Source organism: Juglans microcarpa x Juglans regia, chromosome 7D (assembly GCF_004785595.1).
Source record: "Juglans microcarpa x Juglans regia isolate MS1-56 chromosome 7D, Jm3101_v1.0, whole genome shotgun sequence".
Classification (NCBI taxonomy): domain Eukaryota; kingdom Viridiplantae; phylum Streptophyta; class Magnoliopsida; order Fagales; family Juglandaceae; genus Juglans; species Juglans microcarpa x Juglans regia.
This window is the reverse complement of record NC_054606.1, coordinates 6,517,493-6,536,388: the sequence shown is the minus strand read 5'-3', so window position 1 is coordinate 6,536,388 and position 18,896 is coordinate 6,517,493. Positions and strand designations below refer to the sequence as shown.

General features: G+C 33.4%; 1 protein-coding gene and 2 non-coding genes across 4 annotated transcripts; all 3 read left to right on the top strand.

Annotated features, from left to right (window-relative positions):
* Window positions 1–9,104: 9,104 nt before the first annotated feature.
* On the top strand, window positions 9,105–11,131 carry LOC121239001. Of its 2 annotated transcripts, none has more exons than XR_005935215.1 (4): window positions 9,105–9,287; window positions 9,608–9,703; window positions 10,015–10,087; window positions 10,946–11,131. XR_005935215.1 is itself a non-coding variant. In XM_041136125.1 (4 exons), the coding sequence occupies exons 1-4, from the start codon at window positions 9,281–9,283 to the stop codon at window positions 10,956–10,958; spliced, it is 228 nt and encodes a 75-aa protein (XP_040992059.1). In that variant the 5' UTR covers window positions 9,105–9,280; the 3' UTR covers window positions 10,959–11,131. The 2 variants fall into 2 exon arrangements, 1 of the variants encoding a protein (XP_040992059.1); XM_041136125.1 differs by having other exon boundaries at window positions 9,569–9,703.
* A 2,614-nt stretch (window positions 11,132–13,745) lies between these two features.
* Window positions 13,746–13,828, top strand: LOC121240115. Its single transcript, XR_005935447.1, has one exon. It is a non-coding gene; the product is annotated as a small nucleolar RNA SNORD25 (small nucleolar RNA).
* A 67-nt stretch (window positions 13,829–13,895) lies between these two features.
* Window positions 13,896–14,044, top strand: LOC121240159. The gene has a single exon (XR_005935483.1). It is a non-coding gene; the product is annotated as a small nucleolar RNA snoR136 (small nucleolar RNA).
* Window positions 14,045–18,896: the final 4,852 nt, after the last annotated feature.

Sequence of the window (18,896 nt, the reverse complement as noted above, 5' to 3'; positions counted from 1 at the left end):
AAAATAGCGCGAAAGACCCCTACTACGCTGAAGGAGTTCATGCACCGAGCAGATGGGTTCATCAACTTTGAAGATACACTCGAGGCCATGACTACCCCACGACAGTGCGAGGTAGAGCAAACGAATTTGAAGGCGTTAGACCAACGATAAGGCTACGACCGCGGAAGGGAAAAAAAAGGTAGCAACAAGAAAATGAAGAAGAAAAGAGGGAAAAACTTGATAGCTGGAGAGAGGACAGGAGAAATGGCAAGACACGGTGGCTAGAAAAAAAAAAGGGAGGAAAATGCGACGGCTGGAGAGAGAGCGGGAGAAACATCAAGAACACGATAGACGGGAGCAGGAGGAAATGGGTGAAGAAGAAGGGGAATAGGGCTTTATATAGTGGAGGAAGGATGGAGAGCACGCGGGAAACAACGCAATCCTGACAACAACGACATCAACAAGCGCCACGCGACACACGACCTCTGAAGAGACAGTAGGAATGGTAGTCGTCGTGTCAATAGAGTGAGGGGTACAGACCAATAAGGTCCCAAGACACTAAGGAAAGGGCGGCCAGCACGTCCAATCGATCGTCAGGTGATGGGACGACCTCGGGAGAGGAAAAGAGGCGCCCTTTGAACATGCGGATGATCTCGAAAACTTGAAGCAATAGAAGCCAAATGGGCGGCACCATAATTAAAAGTGTTATGAATTCCCACTACGTGCCCGTGATAGAAATTCGTGGGGTACTGTGAGGGAGGAACCCATCCCAGACGGGCCCAAGCCCGAGAAGGTTAATATACAGAACCTCAGGCCCAAGGACGAAACCCTATCGTGGGTTAAGATCCTAGGCCAGAAGATCATGTGCCGAGCCCGTGACCGTAAACCAACCTGAGAGGTCTTTCGAGACCAAGCTCGGATATGTCACTGAGAGTGTCTCGGAACTCGGCCACCTATAGAGCCCTACCGTATGGCACCAAGCAGGATGCCCTACTGTATGCGATGGCTAAACGTGCTCAATCGTGGTCTCGTCAGACTTAAGACACGTTGCATTCAATGCATGTGTTAGAAGGCCCGAAGGCAACGACATACCCCCAGAGTACGTAGGACGGCTCGACCACAACCTGACACCCAACCCTGGCAGAAAGGTGGCAGCAAGTCTGACCTAGCACACCTGACATGCCACGATCTCCCTCGGCCGCCTAAGTCGCGAACTAACACACTATTGCAGTAGGGAATGAGTGACAGCAAGTTTGACTCAAGTACGACCTGACACGCCACGATCTCCCTCGACAATGGAGCCCGGATCAGGTATAAATAGTAGTCATCCCTTCTACGGGAGGTCTCTCTTGAATCATTTTACTATTCTTTCTAATCTTCTAAGTTATTCTCATCACTAGAGGACTGTTCACTAACTTTGGCATCAGAGTGATCCCGGACGTCACCAAAGCCTTTTCTTCCTCTTAGTTGTAGGTGACGTGAGCTTGGTTATTGCGGAAGTGCTCGGGCTATGAAACATGATATCAACAGTATGCATTAAGAGACTTATTAATATAATATAATAATTGTGAAGGTTAAGTGTGTGGAGTGATGAATGAAGCTTATTAATCTTTATGTATTGTCATTGTGTTGGATCGTGTGGATTGTGATGTTGTAGTATTGAAGCAATTTCTAAGTGCATGATTATGTGTAGTTGGACTAGGTTTATAATTGGATTGTATTGAGGTGTTGGATGTGAGCGTATGAAGTTTGGGCTTGTCTTGAAGTGTTGGGATGAGATGATGGAATAGTAGTGGGGACGAAAAGCATGATGAGGATGGTGGTTGCTATATGGACTTAGTTGTTCATATTAAATGTATTGATTATGGATGAGGTTTGTAAGAGCAAATGACTGCTTAAGTGAATTATACGCTGATCTTAGGTGATAATGAGATATGACACATGTATACTAGGTGGATTGTATATGTATGATTGGTTTAGATTGTGTTGCATGTTTATAGGTGAGGACGTGAATGCGAGCTTGATTTGACAATGGATTAGTTATATGTCTATGGAGGATGGGTATTGTATCTAGTTTGGATTTAATGGTGAAGAGGGACTAAGTTGTAAAGCTTGGGGAGTGATGCCTTGGAGATTTAAGTGAAGCATAGAAGCTCACTTTGTTAATCAAAAGATGAAGTTGGGATTTCTAGATTCATAATCTAAGCCTAAGATTTATGAAAATGGTGTAAGTTTGTATAATTAGGGATGTCATGGAGAAGTATGCAAGTAAATAGATATTGGAGGTCATCTGGATAATGACTAGTCTAAGTAGAGAAAGTCTAAGTCAAGAACCAATGAGAGTTTAAGGTCATAAGAGAGAGAATGAACTAAGAGTTATGACTTTGTGGACCGGACACAAATGGGAACATATCGTAATATTGTAGCTATTAGAATGAAATGAACGTGCATGATGCTCGATCTTTTAATTTTTAGTCATCCAATTAATTCATATTGTCACCCTTTTGTTCTTAGTTTGGATATGGTATGGGATAGATGGGGGCACTGGTGGGTCACCACAGAAACTGATTTTTGTGGTATTTGAGTTGGAGCATCAGAATTGAAAATCTGGTAGGGTGCCCAGAAAACTTCCTCTTGTAATATATGTGTACATCTATAGATATATATCGACTTAATAACCAATATTCTTCATATGCCTCTTGTGGATATTCCATTGTTTGATTTTTTGTGCTGGTTTATTACTTGAAGTAGTTGTCATGCTTAGCTCCTAGTGTTCTTGTCACTCTAATGGAAAATAATCTTGCTATTTAAATACTACTACTACTACTATTAGTATTATTATTTATTTAAAGATCACTTACAAAAAAATGTTCTGCTGGCTTCCTATTCTGTTAATAAATTCAAATGGATACCTTGTTGTGTTAATAGCTTCTTTGTGCTGGTATGGCTGGTAACTTATTTAGATTCTAACTTTTGTAACAAATGTATACAAATTATGTTATGGGTTGAATTTTTTAGCTCTAGAAGAATGGCATTAAAAAGCTCTTTTACCATTTTGTTGATCTTGTGCATACTATGGTGATGCTAGACTTTGCTTGAATGATTTTGAGTTTTGTTAATTTGCTAGGTAATGAGTTTTATCACTTTATATGCTAATTTGAGATCTGGTTTGCTTGAAATGATTGTGTCCTGATACATGTTAGTGTTTTGAAAATTAGTGTTCAATTTATACAAGTATTACTATTGGTCGACTGAGAAGTGAAGAGAACCTAAGAACTATCCTCACTAAAATGAGATTAAATAACATAACAATTGAAGATGTAATGGAAAAAGTGCAAGCAGACATTATCAGTTGGCATGCACCTTGACGTTTAAAGATATACATGGCACATCATGTGATTGGATCTAACCCAATGGCTTTAGTTTTTCCACCCCATTATTGTCCCTTGATAACTGCTTATCTCTTATTTTGTGGAATGGATTTTAGGAATAGTTTGGCCCCTTCCAGCTTTATTCGGGAATCACTTCAATATTTTTTTTTGGTCCATTGAATTGCTTTTTCGTGGAATAGACATATGTTTGTATCATCTTTCCCTACTGATTTGCTAAGCAAATATGTTCTGGTAGCTAGATAATTGTTTTTTCCATATGTCCCATTTGTATCATCTTTCCCTACTAATTGATAAGAATATGTCCCTACTGTCCTGTAAGAAATGTGACACAAAAATGACTAATACAGATCACTACATGGTTTTTTTCAGGTAATTATGAGCCCCTAATATTTTTGGACTAAGAGGCTTTGCAACGAAGTATGAATTGAGATTATCAGAAACTAATTCACGGATTACTACATGAATTGGAGCACACAAGAGCAGCAGTAATTTGTGTTTTAAGTAATGTGTTTAGAATCAGAAATATGTATATATGTAGTTAGGCAAAAGGATTTTGTTATGAACAATATTGACCATGTTGGCTTCTCTCCTATACTCCCTATTTGCAAACATTGTAGTAAAGCAGTAGGCCTTGATTGATTGGCCAGTGGAAATATGTGCCAAACTGATTTGATATATATAATTCACATTCTGATTTTTTTGTTAAAGTTCTTCAGGTGTTGGTTTAATTAAGTGAATGAGATTTTGTTGTTTAGTTGAGCATTTTCGTATATTTGATATTTTTTTATGGCCACTTGGTATTTTGTACCTTCAATATAGTGATATTAATCAAACTTAATTGTAAAATTTTGTGGGAAAACTAGAAGTTTCTATAAGCAGGTTTTGTGGGAAAAGACATTTTAAGAAGAGTTAAGTTGGTAGGAAATAGTAATTTAGTGACTTTTGATTAATTCCCACAAAATATGGACGTGGAAACAAGTATAATTGCCAAAATATTATTTCTCACAATAAAAGATAATATCTATATCTATTTGTCACAAAATTCTGAATATTTTATCTAACAATGTTGTCATGGGTAAAAATAATTTTTTCCTACAAATAATTTTTTAGTGAAAAAAAGCTCTTTCCTCACCAACTCTACAGGTATGACACGGAACAAAATAGTGAGAAAAAATTGTTGGCACTAATTCCATACTTTTTCTGACCACAATGCCTCCGGAGAAGAGCGCTATATGTTGTATACTTGTGACTCGCTCTCTTTTAATTCGTCACTGCATTCTCAGACGACCAGCACAGTCAACAGTCATCTGTCTTATATATCATTTAATGTTGATTATGAGAAATAGGGTACTGGCATGGAGAATGCGCTCATGTTGGGTCTAAAATCCATTTTTTTCCTAATAATGATGATGAGGCCAAGTGTGACTTTAGAAGATCAATAATTTAGATATATAGATAGGTGGAGAATAAGGCCCAATAGAAAGGATGTGTAATGTAAATGAATAATGCTAGATACGTAAATTTTATATAAATTTTTTACTAAAAATGTGAATCCCATTAATAAAAAATAAATTTTTTTATATTTTTTTAAGGTGAAGTACATTTTTTACAAAAGTCTTATACGATATTTATCGATTTTGTATAAATTATTTTTCATATATATATATATATAATATTGCCATTTTTTTGCTATGTACGGTGACATGGCGTGCGGCTACACGATGCAGTTGCGTGTGCAGCAACCGGTCATTGACAATGGAACGTACGTACTATCGTGCCGACCACCGCGTATACTCGATCGGCCTCATGCATCTATTTTCTCATCCTTCTGAAAGAGACATTGAGTTATTTATTTGTCTGTGCTAAAAAACGCGTGGTTGTGATGCTAATTTGGCCTGGTCAAACTAGCATATTTTCCATACTTCTTATCCACTGCAATTTGGATGCTATGGCCGGCTAGCTGTCTTTCTTAGATTTTTAATTTATAACTGAGCATAATTTTCGGGGTCTTTTTCTTTCAGTTTTCATGGCCTGAGTGTCATGAAATAAAATGGTCTCATTAAAAGGATATAACTGCCACGTTTAAATAGAAATAGTTTTTTTTTAAAAATACTTAGCTCATTCACAATTATCCCTTTCAAGATCAGTCATACTACTTGTATTGTACATGTTTCGCACGTACTAGGAGATCTTCTTGGATAGCTGGGGTGGATCAAGGTACCTGCAAACATATATATATATATATAGAAGGGAGCTTGGGGGTGGTCAGGTGACCATCTAATGCTTATGTTTGTTTCCTTCTTAGAGCACTCTCATTAGATTAGTTAAAAACTAAATCTATTGAGTTTTTAGTTATTAGAGAGTAAAATATGCTCACAATAGATTAGCTAAATTACAAATAGCCACAGTAACTTTCAAAAGTTTTTTTAAATTTAAAAGTTACTGTACATACATCAAATATATATTTTATTAATTATTTCTCTCATTCTTTCTATCACATATTTTATCATAATTAGTATATTAAATTGAGTTAGTGATATATTAATTTAATAAGAATATGATTATTAATTAATATATACTAGGTAGAATAGTAAAAGATGATAAATTAAATTAATAATTAAAAAAATTAAATTTTTTAAAAATTATTACTTATTCATTACTTTATAATGAATAAATGTATAATCTAATGTGAAAATTTGATGTGAATAACTAAAACCAAATTCATCTTATATTATTTTATTATTATATAATGAAAAAATAGATATTCCAATATGGAGATTTATGTGAATGGAATAACCAAAAGTCAAATTTCTCTTACATTTATAAAAAATGTCTTTTAACTTTGGTTAATCCAATGAGAGTGCTCTTAGGAAGTGTTTGTTTTTTTCTCAAATTCTGTGAGTTTGAACATAACTTGAGTGGGCTTTTATTTTAGGCTTAAGATGTTGTTACTTCCATTCTCAAGGTGTTGTTCCATCGTGCTCCATGCTTCAAGCACGTGTGAATTAGTTGCTTTGAAGGAAATAATTATTACGACGTTGGGCTCTGACTTACATCTCGGTGCCCTCTCAATCAGGGCCTTCGAGTCTCATCTATCTCTTTTTGCGGAGAGAGTCATGATTGCTTTTTCGGCACACATCCCCGCAACTGCTGCTTCATGACCACCTCAATGGCTGCTTCATGACCATCATTTCAATGGCTTCTCAACCTGCTACAGTGGCACCCACCTTTCTTTCCCCAGCCTATGAGTCATGTTACCTCTTCTACACACTTTCTAGTAACCACGTGCTAGTGATGATACAAGGCGGCTGTTAGGTCAACACACGTCACCCTTGGCCCCTTCTGTCGATGTCTCATTACTCTTGGGCCGGGCTGAACGGACCTCTTATTTGAGCCCATCAAAGGCTATGTTATCTTCGCTTTACCAAACCGATGGGCCTCCTTTGGCCCGTGGAGCCTTGGACTCTTGGGCTACATCTTTTTACCCTCTCCACTACATCTGTTTTACAAATTAACCTATATATCACCAATCAAAATTTAAAATGTCAGTCAAACTAACATTTATTATATTAATAATTTATCACCGATGCAAAGAAAGTTTCTTTGATGTTTGATCATTCATGCCATGTCACCTTAATTAATTGAATATTAAAAAGCAAGAGTGTTAATACGTGACATGACTCGTGAACTTAACATAAACACGTCACGAAATTAATGAATTTGGGTTTTATATAAATGGATTTGGATCAAAACGAGTTAACCAATTAAAATACGATTAATAAACGGATCAATAATGGGTCAACATGCTTAACCAGAAATCAACCCTCAATAACCCATTTAAATTTTATTTCAAACTTATAATTTTATTATTGTTGAGTTGTAATATCGGTATTTTTCAATATGCTTATGTTATTATTGTTGGGATTGAAATTTTGGACCTATCATATTTGTTATTATAGGGTTTGCAATATTGATTTTATTACAAGTTAAAGTTTGAAAATTATTGATATTTTTTTGTTAGTAGGTAGTCTTATTATTATTTTTAGATAATTTGGCTACTAATGAATATCGATCTTAAATTTTATATGAAATTATGTTGATTATGTCAAATGGATTATGCGTGTAATTCAACTTATTTACATGAAATGGATTTAAATGAGCTATGTTGTGTTAACATATTTCTAATTAATTATTAAATAGGTCAAAGCAGGTGGCACGACACGTCCCGTTATTTAAATAAGTTGGATTACTTGAAAGTTTGACACATTTAGCTTAATGGGTCGGGTTTCGTGTCATAGACATGACACAAAAACAACCCGCAAACACGAATTGTCACCCCTACTAAAAAGATAATTTTGATTCCATAATATTTAATGAGTAATGCTAGATTCAATCCTAAGGTGTGCAAATCCTATTGCGCACTTCCTTTGCAAAAAAAATGGGACCCATCATTAAAAATATGATTTTTTTATGTAGGTCTCAAATTTACCTATTTTTTTATAGATAGTGCATAGAGCTTACATATTCTAAGACTGCAAATACTATTTCTCTTTTACTATATACATGCATGGTGTATCACTATATCACTTGTTATGCAATCTGATATATGTTAACAAAATTAAAACGAGAAAATTTTTTATCGTTGTGAGATTCACTTCATTGAACGAGTCGAAAAACAAACTTGCAGACAGATATTTTGTTAAAAATAGTCTTGGAAGCGGTTTTTTTAATGGTGGGTATGCCTGATGTTGGCCCGGTTTGGATTGCAATGTCACTAGGCTGGAAAATGAACCTTCAGCCCAATGAAGCGACAGATGTAGCCCATTACTCTCTTCTTTTACTGGATTAAAAGCCCATTAAGCTTATCTAATAGGAGACATCTATTCCCTATAGAGGAAACAAGTACTGAATGAAATCCAACTCGCTGATCTAGGCCAGCAGCCCACCACCCCACCACAAATTCTCAAGAATATTAGAAGATCGTTTTAAACCATAAGTTGGGAATTATTTCTCAAACCAACAACATCTGTACCAAAATAAATTATTTCTCATCTTAAATTATATTATTATATTTACATTGCATGTTTGTCTTCAAGGCTCAATAGCAATTGTATTCCAATTAAAAGCCACTAACCCAACTAGTCAGTTTGGTAGTCCACCCTAATATCTTTATAATTTGTTTTTTATTTTCTGATTTTATTTATCACTTATAAATAAATAAATAAATAATAGCATATTTAAGTTCTCTTTGAATACAAGAAATATTTCATCTCATCATTATTATAACTTTCTCAAATTCTCACACAAAACATAATAAACAATTCAACTTTTTCAAATTCTAAAATAATAATAATATTCTAATAATATTTTATTCAACTTTCATCTCAACTTACTATCAAAACCACACTTTAATTTAATGAATAATATTATATACGGTCATGTAGTGCGCAAGCGCCAAGTAATCGTTTTGAAAAAGAGTAGGCCCATCATTAAATAATTAATTTTTTTCATGTGGATCTCATATTCATTTACTTTTTTTCAAAAAAAAATAATACGGTGTTTGCACATTTTACAATTACAAATATTATTTTTCTAATCTGATTTATTAATCTTAGGGTCTTTTTTATTTTGGAAACAATAACGCCTTTGCAATCGATTGTTTTTTGAATGAACGGTAATATTACATGCCTAGAAAGAAACTAGAAAACTGAAAACCTTTCAGGAACACCTTTGGGGGCGTTTCTAATAGATATAGTTACGTCGTCTTTTCTCGACTTAACAACGCCGCCAGAATAATTCTTCTTAATGAAAACGACGACGTTCTCGCTCTATCCAACGCCACCAAATACTCAGGTCGTAGGAAGGAACATTGCCAGTAGATTGCTGCTTCGAAGGGGAGGAAGGAGGTCATGTCAGGTACGAACCCTAGCTTCTCATTTACAGCGTGCACAGATTGAATTATGGATTTATCATGGATTGGCTCGTGTTTGTTTGTTTTCTGATCAAATTTACAATAGCGTTGGAAACGGAGACAGACAACTACTCTTTCACCAAGGGAAATTGGTCTATAAGCTTAATAAACCCCATTTCGATCAGATTTAATTATCATTTTATTTGAATTTTAACCCTGATTATGCGGTGGTGTGTAATTTTATTATTAATTTCTCTGAGTTTGAGTTCTCGATTTTTTTAACAAGATCTAAGCTTGATTGTAGCAATATGCTCATTGTTCCTAGATGTCAGAGCTATGAACTGGATTCAGCGCAAGATCTATCTTTACAATGTCACTTTTGGGCTTTACATGTTGGATTGGTGGGAGCGTTATCTTTTCAGTATCCTCCATTGCACCCCTCCTGATCTTCAATGATCTGAGTTGCTTGATGTTTGCTTGTTTTTTACTTTATGCAACAATTCAACCAAGACTTACTTGGGTTACGTACCATTATGATATCTGTGAAGACGACCATAACCTGAACAATTAGTAGTATGAATTTCCAAAAAAGAAAAATAGAACTTTTTAAAGGTTGATTTACAAAAGAGTTAACAAGTACTTTTTGCTTTCATATGCTACCATTCCATCAATTTTAACCCCTTTCCGTCTGTCAGTGTGATATTGCGTTCTTGAGTTCCTAAAATTTTCCAGATGCTCTGGTGCTTGTGTTGATGTGGTTCGTTCTTTACAATGGATCACGATATGTAACCGAGTTATGCAAGAGGTAACTCAAGAACCTTTTTTCTTGTGGTTTTTACTTTTCCTCGTGAAGTGGTAACTTAGCGTTTTACCATATCATAAATTGGTAGCTTTGTACTGTACTTTATCATTGTGGCATAAGGCTTTTCTTATGGAGTTTGTGACACTTTTGAATTAGTAGGGGTACCAAATATTTTAAACATGATTGAAAGAGCTGCCTATGAAATTAAAAAGGGACTTGCAGGTTGTGGCAACCATGCTTGACTGCTCTTGTGCTAAAACTGAGTTTTTGACTTTTTCTTTTCTCCCTGAACAAATGCAGTATGTCTTGTTATTAGTAAATTCCCTGAACAAATAATTCAAACATGATTGAAAGAGCTGCCTATGAAATTAAAAAGGGACTTGCAGGTTGTGGCAACCATGCTTGACTGCTCTTGTGCTAAAACTGAGTTTTTGACCTTTTCTTTTCTCCCTGAACAAATGCAGTATGTCTTGTTATTAGTAAATTCCCACAGGTTTGGGGGCAAAGACAAGACCAAAATTTCTCATATCATCTTATCTCATTATTGTAACTTTTTCAAATTCTCACACAAAATATAATAAAACAATTCAACTTTTTCAAATCTCAAAACAATAATAATAATAATATTTTAAACTTTCATCTAAAACCAAAAATTCTCATCTCACTATCTAAACCTACATAAATGGTAAGCTGCATTATTTCTTTTTGTCTGACTTTTATATTGAGTGTTTGTTTTGTACCCGCAAAATTGTAATCTTGTAAATCTCTCGGTGACCCTACGTGTAGTTTAAGCTTTACTTCAAAAAATGTAAAAATAATTTCATTTTCTTAATTTGGCTTCTAATTTTTATCTTATGTCAGGCATATATGGTGAGGAACAGAACCGGAATCAAGTCATCAACTGGAAGGATGACAAATGCAGAGTGGCAGCAGATATAACTTAATAGAGATGCATATATCTTAATTTCAGTCTTAATTTCGCTCGTATATGGCATGACAGCTGCTGTATATCTTAATTTCAGTCTTAATTTCGCTCTTATATAGCATGACAGCTGCTGTATATCTTAATTTCAGTCTTAATTTCGCTCTTATATGGCATGACAGCTGCTGTATATCTTAATTTCACTCTGATTGTATGGGGACTTGGGGAGTACCTTAAGTTTGTACAGATAGAGATGCATTTCCTGCTTGCATTCTACACGCTTTACATGAGAGCTTTCTGACCATTTTCTATCCAGCAATTTCGCTGTGAACAGAGAAGTATGCATGTTCTGCGTGTGTTTTTACACCCTTCTACAATGATTTTCCAGAGCATTTTCTGTTGTTTTAGCAATTTTCTTCTGATCAGGATTTAAAAAGTTGTTTAGACTTGTAAAAGTAGCTGAAAATTCCATCACAGTTAATAACTTAATAGGCTTTCAGAATCAGTTATCATTTTATTTCTTTAATTTTTAGTAGTATTGTTTCTGTATTTCTCTTCCTTTATTCTGTGTCCATGTAAAGCTCACCGTTTTAGAAAATGTTTCTCGGGAAAAACCCTGTACCAGTGTACCTCATTCTTTTTCAGCAGAATTATTAAGTAAAGCTCACCATCTTGTAAAGAGAAAGAGCTTTCGGTACAAGGATAGGCCCAGTTCTAATGGATTTTCTATTATATTGGATTTTCTATCCATCTATATAGGTGAAGCCGGTGACTCCTATTATGAAAAACCGGATGGCCCAAGATGGTGGTCGATTGCAAACCACCCAATGGGTGAGAGTCTCCTCACCCACAAAGTGGGTCACACGACCAGCTCCGTGCTGGCCTATTGCGCTCAACCCATGGGTGCCTCTCATGAGGAACTTTTTTTTTTCCTTCTATTTTGATCATTTTTTTAATATTTAATATTTTTATTTTTAAGTTTTCTGCATTCTGTTTTCTTGTTTTAAGTTTTTTTTTTCTTTATTCATGTTTTGTCCACTTGACCCTAAGTGGATTGTCAAGCAATCCGAATATAACCATCGTTAGAGCAGAACATTGGTTTCTTTGGGTCTTCCTGCCGCCCACAGGCCAACGCGCGCCCCATTATGGTGTTGCCCAGCCGTCGATCTTCAAGACCATTGAATGCGGCACCAAACGAAGCGGTGAGTAGTCCGCACATGTGGGTCGAAGTTTCGCCATCGTTCGGCGCGTGGCTTTCACGCACTACCGGGGTATCCTCTGCCAACGCCATGCGTGGCGTTTTTAGAGTTTGTGAGTTCGGGATCTCCAAGGTCGACTGTCGGGTCTCTTCTCAGAGTGGCACAGCAGTCTCTGTGCACTGCTTTTCCATTTTTGTGCAGTGTTTTTCTTTTATAGTTTCTTTTGTGTAATATTTTTTTTAGGTAAATAAAAATCTAAAAAAAGTAGTGCCTTCGGACTTTGGTCCGAATGGAGTAGTAGTCCCCCCTCCGTGTTGATGGGGTTTGGTGGGGTTTGGTGTACCCTACCCTGCTTAGTCGGGGTATGGGACTTTGTAACCTCTGTCGTGAATAGAGGTGGTATTTTCTGTAAGATCTAGGTCTTTAGAGATTTACCGTCTGGATTAGACCATGTCAGTCATGAAAGTGTACTGAGAAGCTACTATCGATTGTAATTGGCTTGTTTTTTAAATCAACTTTGTAAGTCCTCTCTTAATAAAAGGTTATATCTGTTTTGTCAAAAAAAAAAAAAAAAACTATCTTTAAGTCAAAATAATAAAAATATATATTTTATTATTATTATTAACTTTTTTTCCTAAAATTAATTTTTTTATATATATTTTTTGCAATTAGCACTCACTACATACATTTTGCATTAATATTTAATAATACAAATCTAATAATAAAAAAATAAAATTTTTTTATACATTATATTAAAAATATAAAAAAATGATAATATATATTATAATAATGAAATGAAGGTGAAGGTAAAGGTTTTGTGTTGTTGAGACTTGAGGGAGGGAGAAGAAGAAATGATTGTGAGATAGAACAAATTAATAAAATAGCATTTGAAGAGTGAATAGTACATCTTTAAAGATGTATTGATACTGTTTATAGTAATGAAAATATTTCTATATGCATAATTTAATATAACCAATTTAATAATCTATTAATATGTATTTGTATTTACGTATAGATAAACTAATGCCAATGCGAAATCCAAAGAGAACATGGAATATCAGCCGCAAATCCAAACAGCACAAATATAAACCGTCCGATCTCTCATCCCCTGCCTTTATAAAACCCCCCCATCAATCGCCCTAGCGCCGTATATGAGGCATCTCATCAGTTCGCCCCTTCATCTGGCTTCTTAGCAATTAGGGTTTATAATACATCGCCTTCCCTCAGATCTCTTCTCGATGTTTCTGTAGCTCAAGGTAGCGAAAAATGTTTTCAAAAACACAAATCTTTCTTCGTCTTATCTTCTCTACTTTTCCAATCGAAAGGCTTCATCATCTGGTCAGTGTGGATTCGATCCAGTTCCCATATGACTCGTTCCCTTGAAGCAATATTGAGTGTGTTGCTTCTTTTCAGAATCTCTCCCTCAGTCTTTTCCTCTTGTTTCTTTGGGAGAACGCATGAGCAACTATACTTCTCTCACTTTTTCAAACAAAAAGTATCGAATCTTATTATGTATTTTGATTCCTTGGAATCCGGTATGTATAACGGTGATGAGCCTACAGACCTGTAATGAGTTGCGGTGATGATCGCAAGTCTTTAGAACATCTAAGGGACTGAGTTTCATTCCGGATTCATTTACGGAATTCCGTCATGACTTTTTTATTTTATTAATTATTTTGTACATAGCTTATGGGCTTCATTGTTTGTGATCTTCATGATTTGGCTTACACTAAAGTTTTAATTTGTGTTTGGCTATACTTGAATGAAGCCCAGAAAGTTGTTCTCCTCGCTATCCAGTGCCTCCTTCATGTTGCATTAGGACGTCGGGGAACTAAATTCATATAATTTATTTCTACTACTTCTGGAAATCTTTTAGCGAGAGGGAGGGGTGGGTCTTTTTCTAGAAATCTTTGGCTGTGATTCCAACTTTATTTTTATATAAACATTAAACTTATTTTTTGTGAGATATTGAAACAAATTTGTGACGATTATCTTTTATGTTTGAATGACTGATTAACTCTTTTTCATTAGATTTAAGAAAAGATAAAGTCACCTATCGTTTATTTTTTTCTAATTTTTTTTAGATTAAGTAAAGATATTTTTAATGATTTTATAAGTTTACTTTTAAAAATATTTAAATGGGTTTAAAAATGTTTAAAAAATAGAACAAAAATTATTTACGCTATTCAGAAGAAAAAATGTAGAATTTTCAGTGGTCTCTTTTTCATAAGCTTATCAGTAATTAAAAAATAATAATAGATTTAAGATAATTAAAAAATAATAATAGATTTAAGAGGGGGTTTTGGACAAGTGAGATGAGATGATTTTAAATAAAAATTAAATAAAATATTATTAAAATATTATTATTATTTTAAAATTTAAAAAAATTAAATTGTGATTTAAAAATTTTAAATTATTTATTATATTTTGTGTTGAAATTTAATAAAATTATAATAATGAGATGTGATATATCTTAATCTAAATGAGACCTTAAATAAAAATATTGGAATCAATTTTTGAAAATGATTCTATCTTATGTCACTCATCTTATTTAATTTCAATTAAGAGTAGTGTTACTTTGTGGCTTTTATATGTCCACTTTGTGTGCCATTTAGGGTAAATTACATTTTTTTTTGCTTTTTTTAAAAAATATTTTTAAACATATTTAAATATTTTTTTAAAAAAAAAATCAATATATTAATAATCATTTCATTAATTATGAAGAAAAACAAATTAAATATGAGTTAGTCAAAATGAGAATAAAATAAGAACACATTCTAGTATTATTTTTTCAATTAATAATCTCATTATTATTTATAAATTATTTTAATTCATTTCATCTCCCAAATGGGCCCTTGAAAGATCTGAATCTTACCATCGACAAGAAGCGAAGCTGGTTCATTGGTACAAATTGTGACGTGAATTATGGTGTTGATTTGAAAATGGTTTGTAGAAATCTGGGCAGTCCGGGACTTGGTAATTGTGGTGAGAGACATGTCCTGTGTAAAATTGAGATCCATTACAAACACTGGTACAATTAAAAGGAACAAGCTTTGGAGCACGAACCAGGGATAAACCATTTTTTTTTTTTAAGTAAGTTAAAAATTTGTATAGATAAATTATATGGTTATAAGGATACAAAATTCAGTGGAGCGAGAGTTCCAACAATCTTCCCATTTTCAAAACAAATAAACAGCATCACCAAAATAAATAAATAAAAAATTAGAATAAGTCAAAACTTGACTCCAACTCAATTTTATTCTGAGTTTTACAGGTTTAAATTTAATAAAAATATTATTATATTTAAAACTGTAATTATGAATAGATTGACTAGTCGACTTGGATTCCCCCGTCCATCAAAAGAGAAAAACTTGGATTCCCCTTAAAATCTCTTCCGGTGATTTGATAATGAATATAAATTTGGTCAATGGATTGAACTGACAAGCATGAAAAATGCTACATCACGACCAAAATTATGAAAATATTCCTTTTACACACCAGAACTTGAATCCATCAACCCACTTTTTGTATTTGCAGGACTATTAAAAGAAAGAATAATGATAAATACACGTTATTTTTTTTATAACATTTTACATAATAATATTTAAAAATATAGATATTTTTGTAAACTATTTTATAAAAATAAGGTCATTAAAGGAAAATGCTTTGGGTTTCCATAATGAATCCCGATTATCCTTTTTATTTTTTTATTTTATGATTAATTTAGTATTTTTTTGTGATGTTGTAATTTTTTTTTTTTTAAATGTTTAAGTGGATTCAAACATGCATTAAAAAAAATAAAAAAGATATTGTCAGATGTCTTTTATCGTATTAACCCTTGGGACAGTGTCCTTTATGAAAATACCCTTAGTTTTTTGAGGTATTATAAAATATATAGTAAAATATGTCTATGGGTAAAAATCATGCTAAAATGAAGAAAGGGTCAAATTTGAGAACGGTCAAATCGCTTAAAATAATCAGACCCATGAACGCACAACAGCTAGTACACTAGACTACGTGGGTTGGCCAGGCTGGGGACAGGTTCTATTTAAACACACCACCCACGTGTATTTTAATGCAGTATAATTTGTCAATTCTTTTTTTTTTTAGTTTTTTAAATAGAAATTTTATGATTTTCTACAAATTAAAGAAAATAAACGACACACACAAAACTCAAGAGGACCTTTCTCTGCAAGTCCTATTAAATTGACTGAGTAACACGGCCCACGACTTTTCCTATGCATTTGTTGTCGGCTCCTTGTGGGCTTTTGTGACCCTACCTTTTGTCAATTATCCATATATTTTATTTACATATTATTTTAAGTATCTTGTTAAAAATGGATAATAAAATATCAAATTTCAATTCTTTTATACTTATTATACATTCTTTTACCAAGTCCAACTCGTTTTATCCTCAATTAAATCACTTTATCAAATCATATCAGGCTAAAAATAATTATTTCAATTCGCTTAGGAATATTTCAAATTGCTTAAGAATATTTCATCATACTATTATTATTATTATTATTATTATTGTATCTTTTAATGCTCTATATAAGCATTTTTCTTGTATGAGGAATGTTATGTATAACCTATTATTCACTTTCATATCTTACACCTATAGACTGTAGAAGTATTTTTTATAAGGTGTGTGATGGTGAACAGTGACTAATGTATTATAAGTATGGGATGTGAGAATAAATAGTAGCTGATGCATAACATTCTCAAAGATTGTGGGAGTATTTTTCTTAAAATGTAGAGTGTGGAGTGGCAAATAGTAACTTATATAGGAAGAATTTTTATTTTTGTATACATTATGTATATTTAAATAAACCTTTTGCATTAATATAATTCTTGATTACCTATAATAATAAAAAAAAAAATATGAGGGAGACAATAATTTTTTCTTGGCTGTATAATATATTGAATGCAATATGTCTAAATAGTTTTTTTTTTTTTTTTAATTTCAATATCTAGTATTTAGCTTCACATTGACATAATAGTTGAATAATAATATAGTTTTTAACATAAAATCTAAAATATATCACGAGTATAAAGTTGAATCTACATGAAAACTCCTAAATCGCTCCCATCTATCATTACGAGAAAAAAAAAAATAATTTTAAAATAAATTAAACCATGCTAATTTATTTTAAAATAAAACGTTAGCTGCTATACACATTCATTCTAATTCCATCGCATTGATGTAACACTTCTCTTAATTCTGAATTAAAAAATAAATAAAATTAAAGAAACTAACAAAAAAAAAACAATAATAAATGAATCGGCACAACGGTCACAAATGGTGCAACGGTAACTTCTGGGAACCTGACCTGACTGCGTGTGCGTGCAACTCGATTTGGATTTATTTTCGAGAGAGAGCGTTAGGAAGGGGGGGGGGTGGGGGTGGGGCCCAAAACAGGCAGCTCGTAAACTTCGTTACGAAGAAAGAAAGCAGAGATATATTAATAAGTGGTGAGTCAAACCTGCGTACACACACAAGCACTGCCTTCTTCGCCGTCTTTAACGCGTTTGACCCTAACCCTCCTCCACACTTTCCCCTTACCTTAAACGAGCACCACCGATTCCCTTCTCTTCCATAAGACGCTTTTGCCCCTCCATCCCCCCCCCCCCCGGCTCCTGTTTTTATTAAACAATATAACCCACTTAATTTATTTGTCACGTTAATAATGCTACGAGATAAAAATCTTTTAACCACAAACTTACTATCATTAAATATATTCTTAAAAAAAAAAATACCAATATGAAAGACTTACTTGATTTCATGAGCGTGTGCGAAGAAATGAATTATTAAAGAATTATCTCTATCACGTTAGTAATGATATCATCTCTATCAAATTATTAAAGAATTATTTTATTTTTTTTAACTTGTTTACCAATTATTTGATTTGATATCAAGTTAGAGAGTGAGGATGGTCAATAGACTTGCGAATAGAATTTTTCTAAAAAATTATATTATTAAATTTCATGAACATGTTGAATGAGGTTTATATTATTAGTTTTTACACGCATTTAAACCAAGCTTATTTGTATCAATATCAAATTTCAAGAATTAATAAAAGAGAGATCTAGAACACCTTATTAAAAAAAAAAAAAGAACATTCAAAAGATTCTCTCAAAATAAATAAAAGATAAAGAGTTGTTGGAAAACAAATATCCACAAGAAGTTTTCAAAGCGTTTTAAAGATAGAGTTGCGAAGAAATAGTATTTAGGATAAAATTTCGAATTTGTTGTCTCGAATTTAAAGGAATAATAATTATATTACCACCAGAATCACCTGAATTATCTAATAGTTAATTAAAAAAAAATTCTAGAATACATTTAAGATAAGAAACAAAATTTATAGAAAAAAAAATCAGTAAAATAAAAGAAACTAGTGGAGTTTGTGAACATCAGGTGCCTCTCTCTTCCCCCATTTCAAGACTCACTCAAAATAATCATTCATTTTAGGGAAAATAATCCGATTCTAAAGGCCTTGACCGAGTAGAAATTGTACACCAAAGATACTATGAATAAAAAGAAAAATCAAAGACTAATTAAAATACCTGCAAGGGGCAAATATGACTTTTCATATAATCTGGACAGGCGCCCACAAAATTAAACACCAGTCAAAGGACGTTAAAAATAAGCCCCGAAGGAGCGCTCTATATAAATTATACACGGACGAAG

Excerpts from the sequence above, each read along its gene's own strand:
- LOC121239001 (XM_041136125.1), top strand. Across the intron at positions 9,704-10,014 it reads GTGGGAGCGTTATCTTTTCA|ATGCTCTGGTGCTTGTGTTG; the intron begins GTATCCTCCATT and ends AAAATTTTCCAG.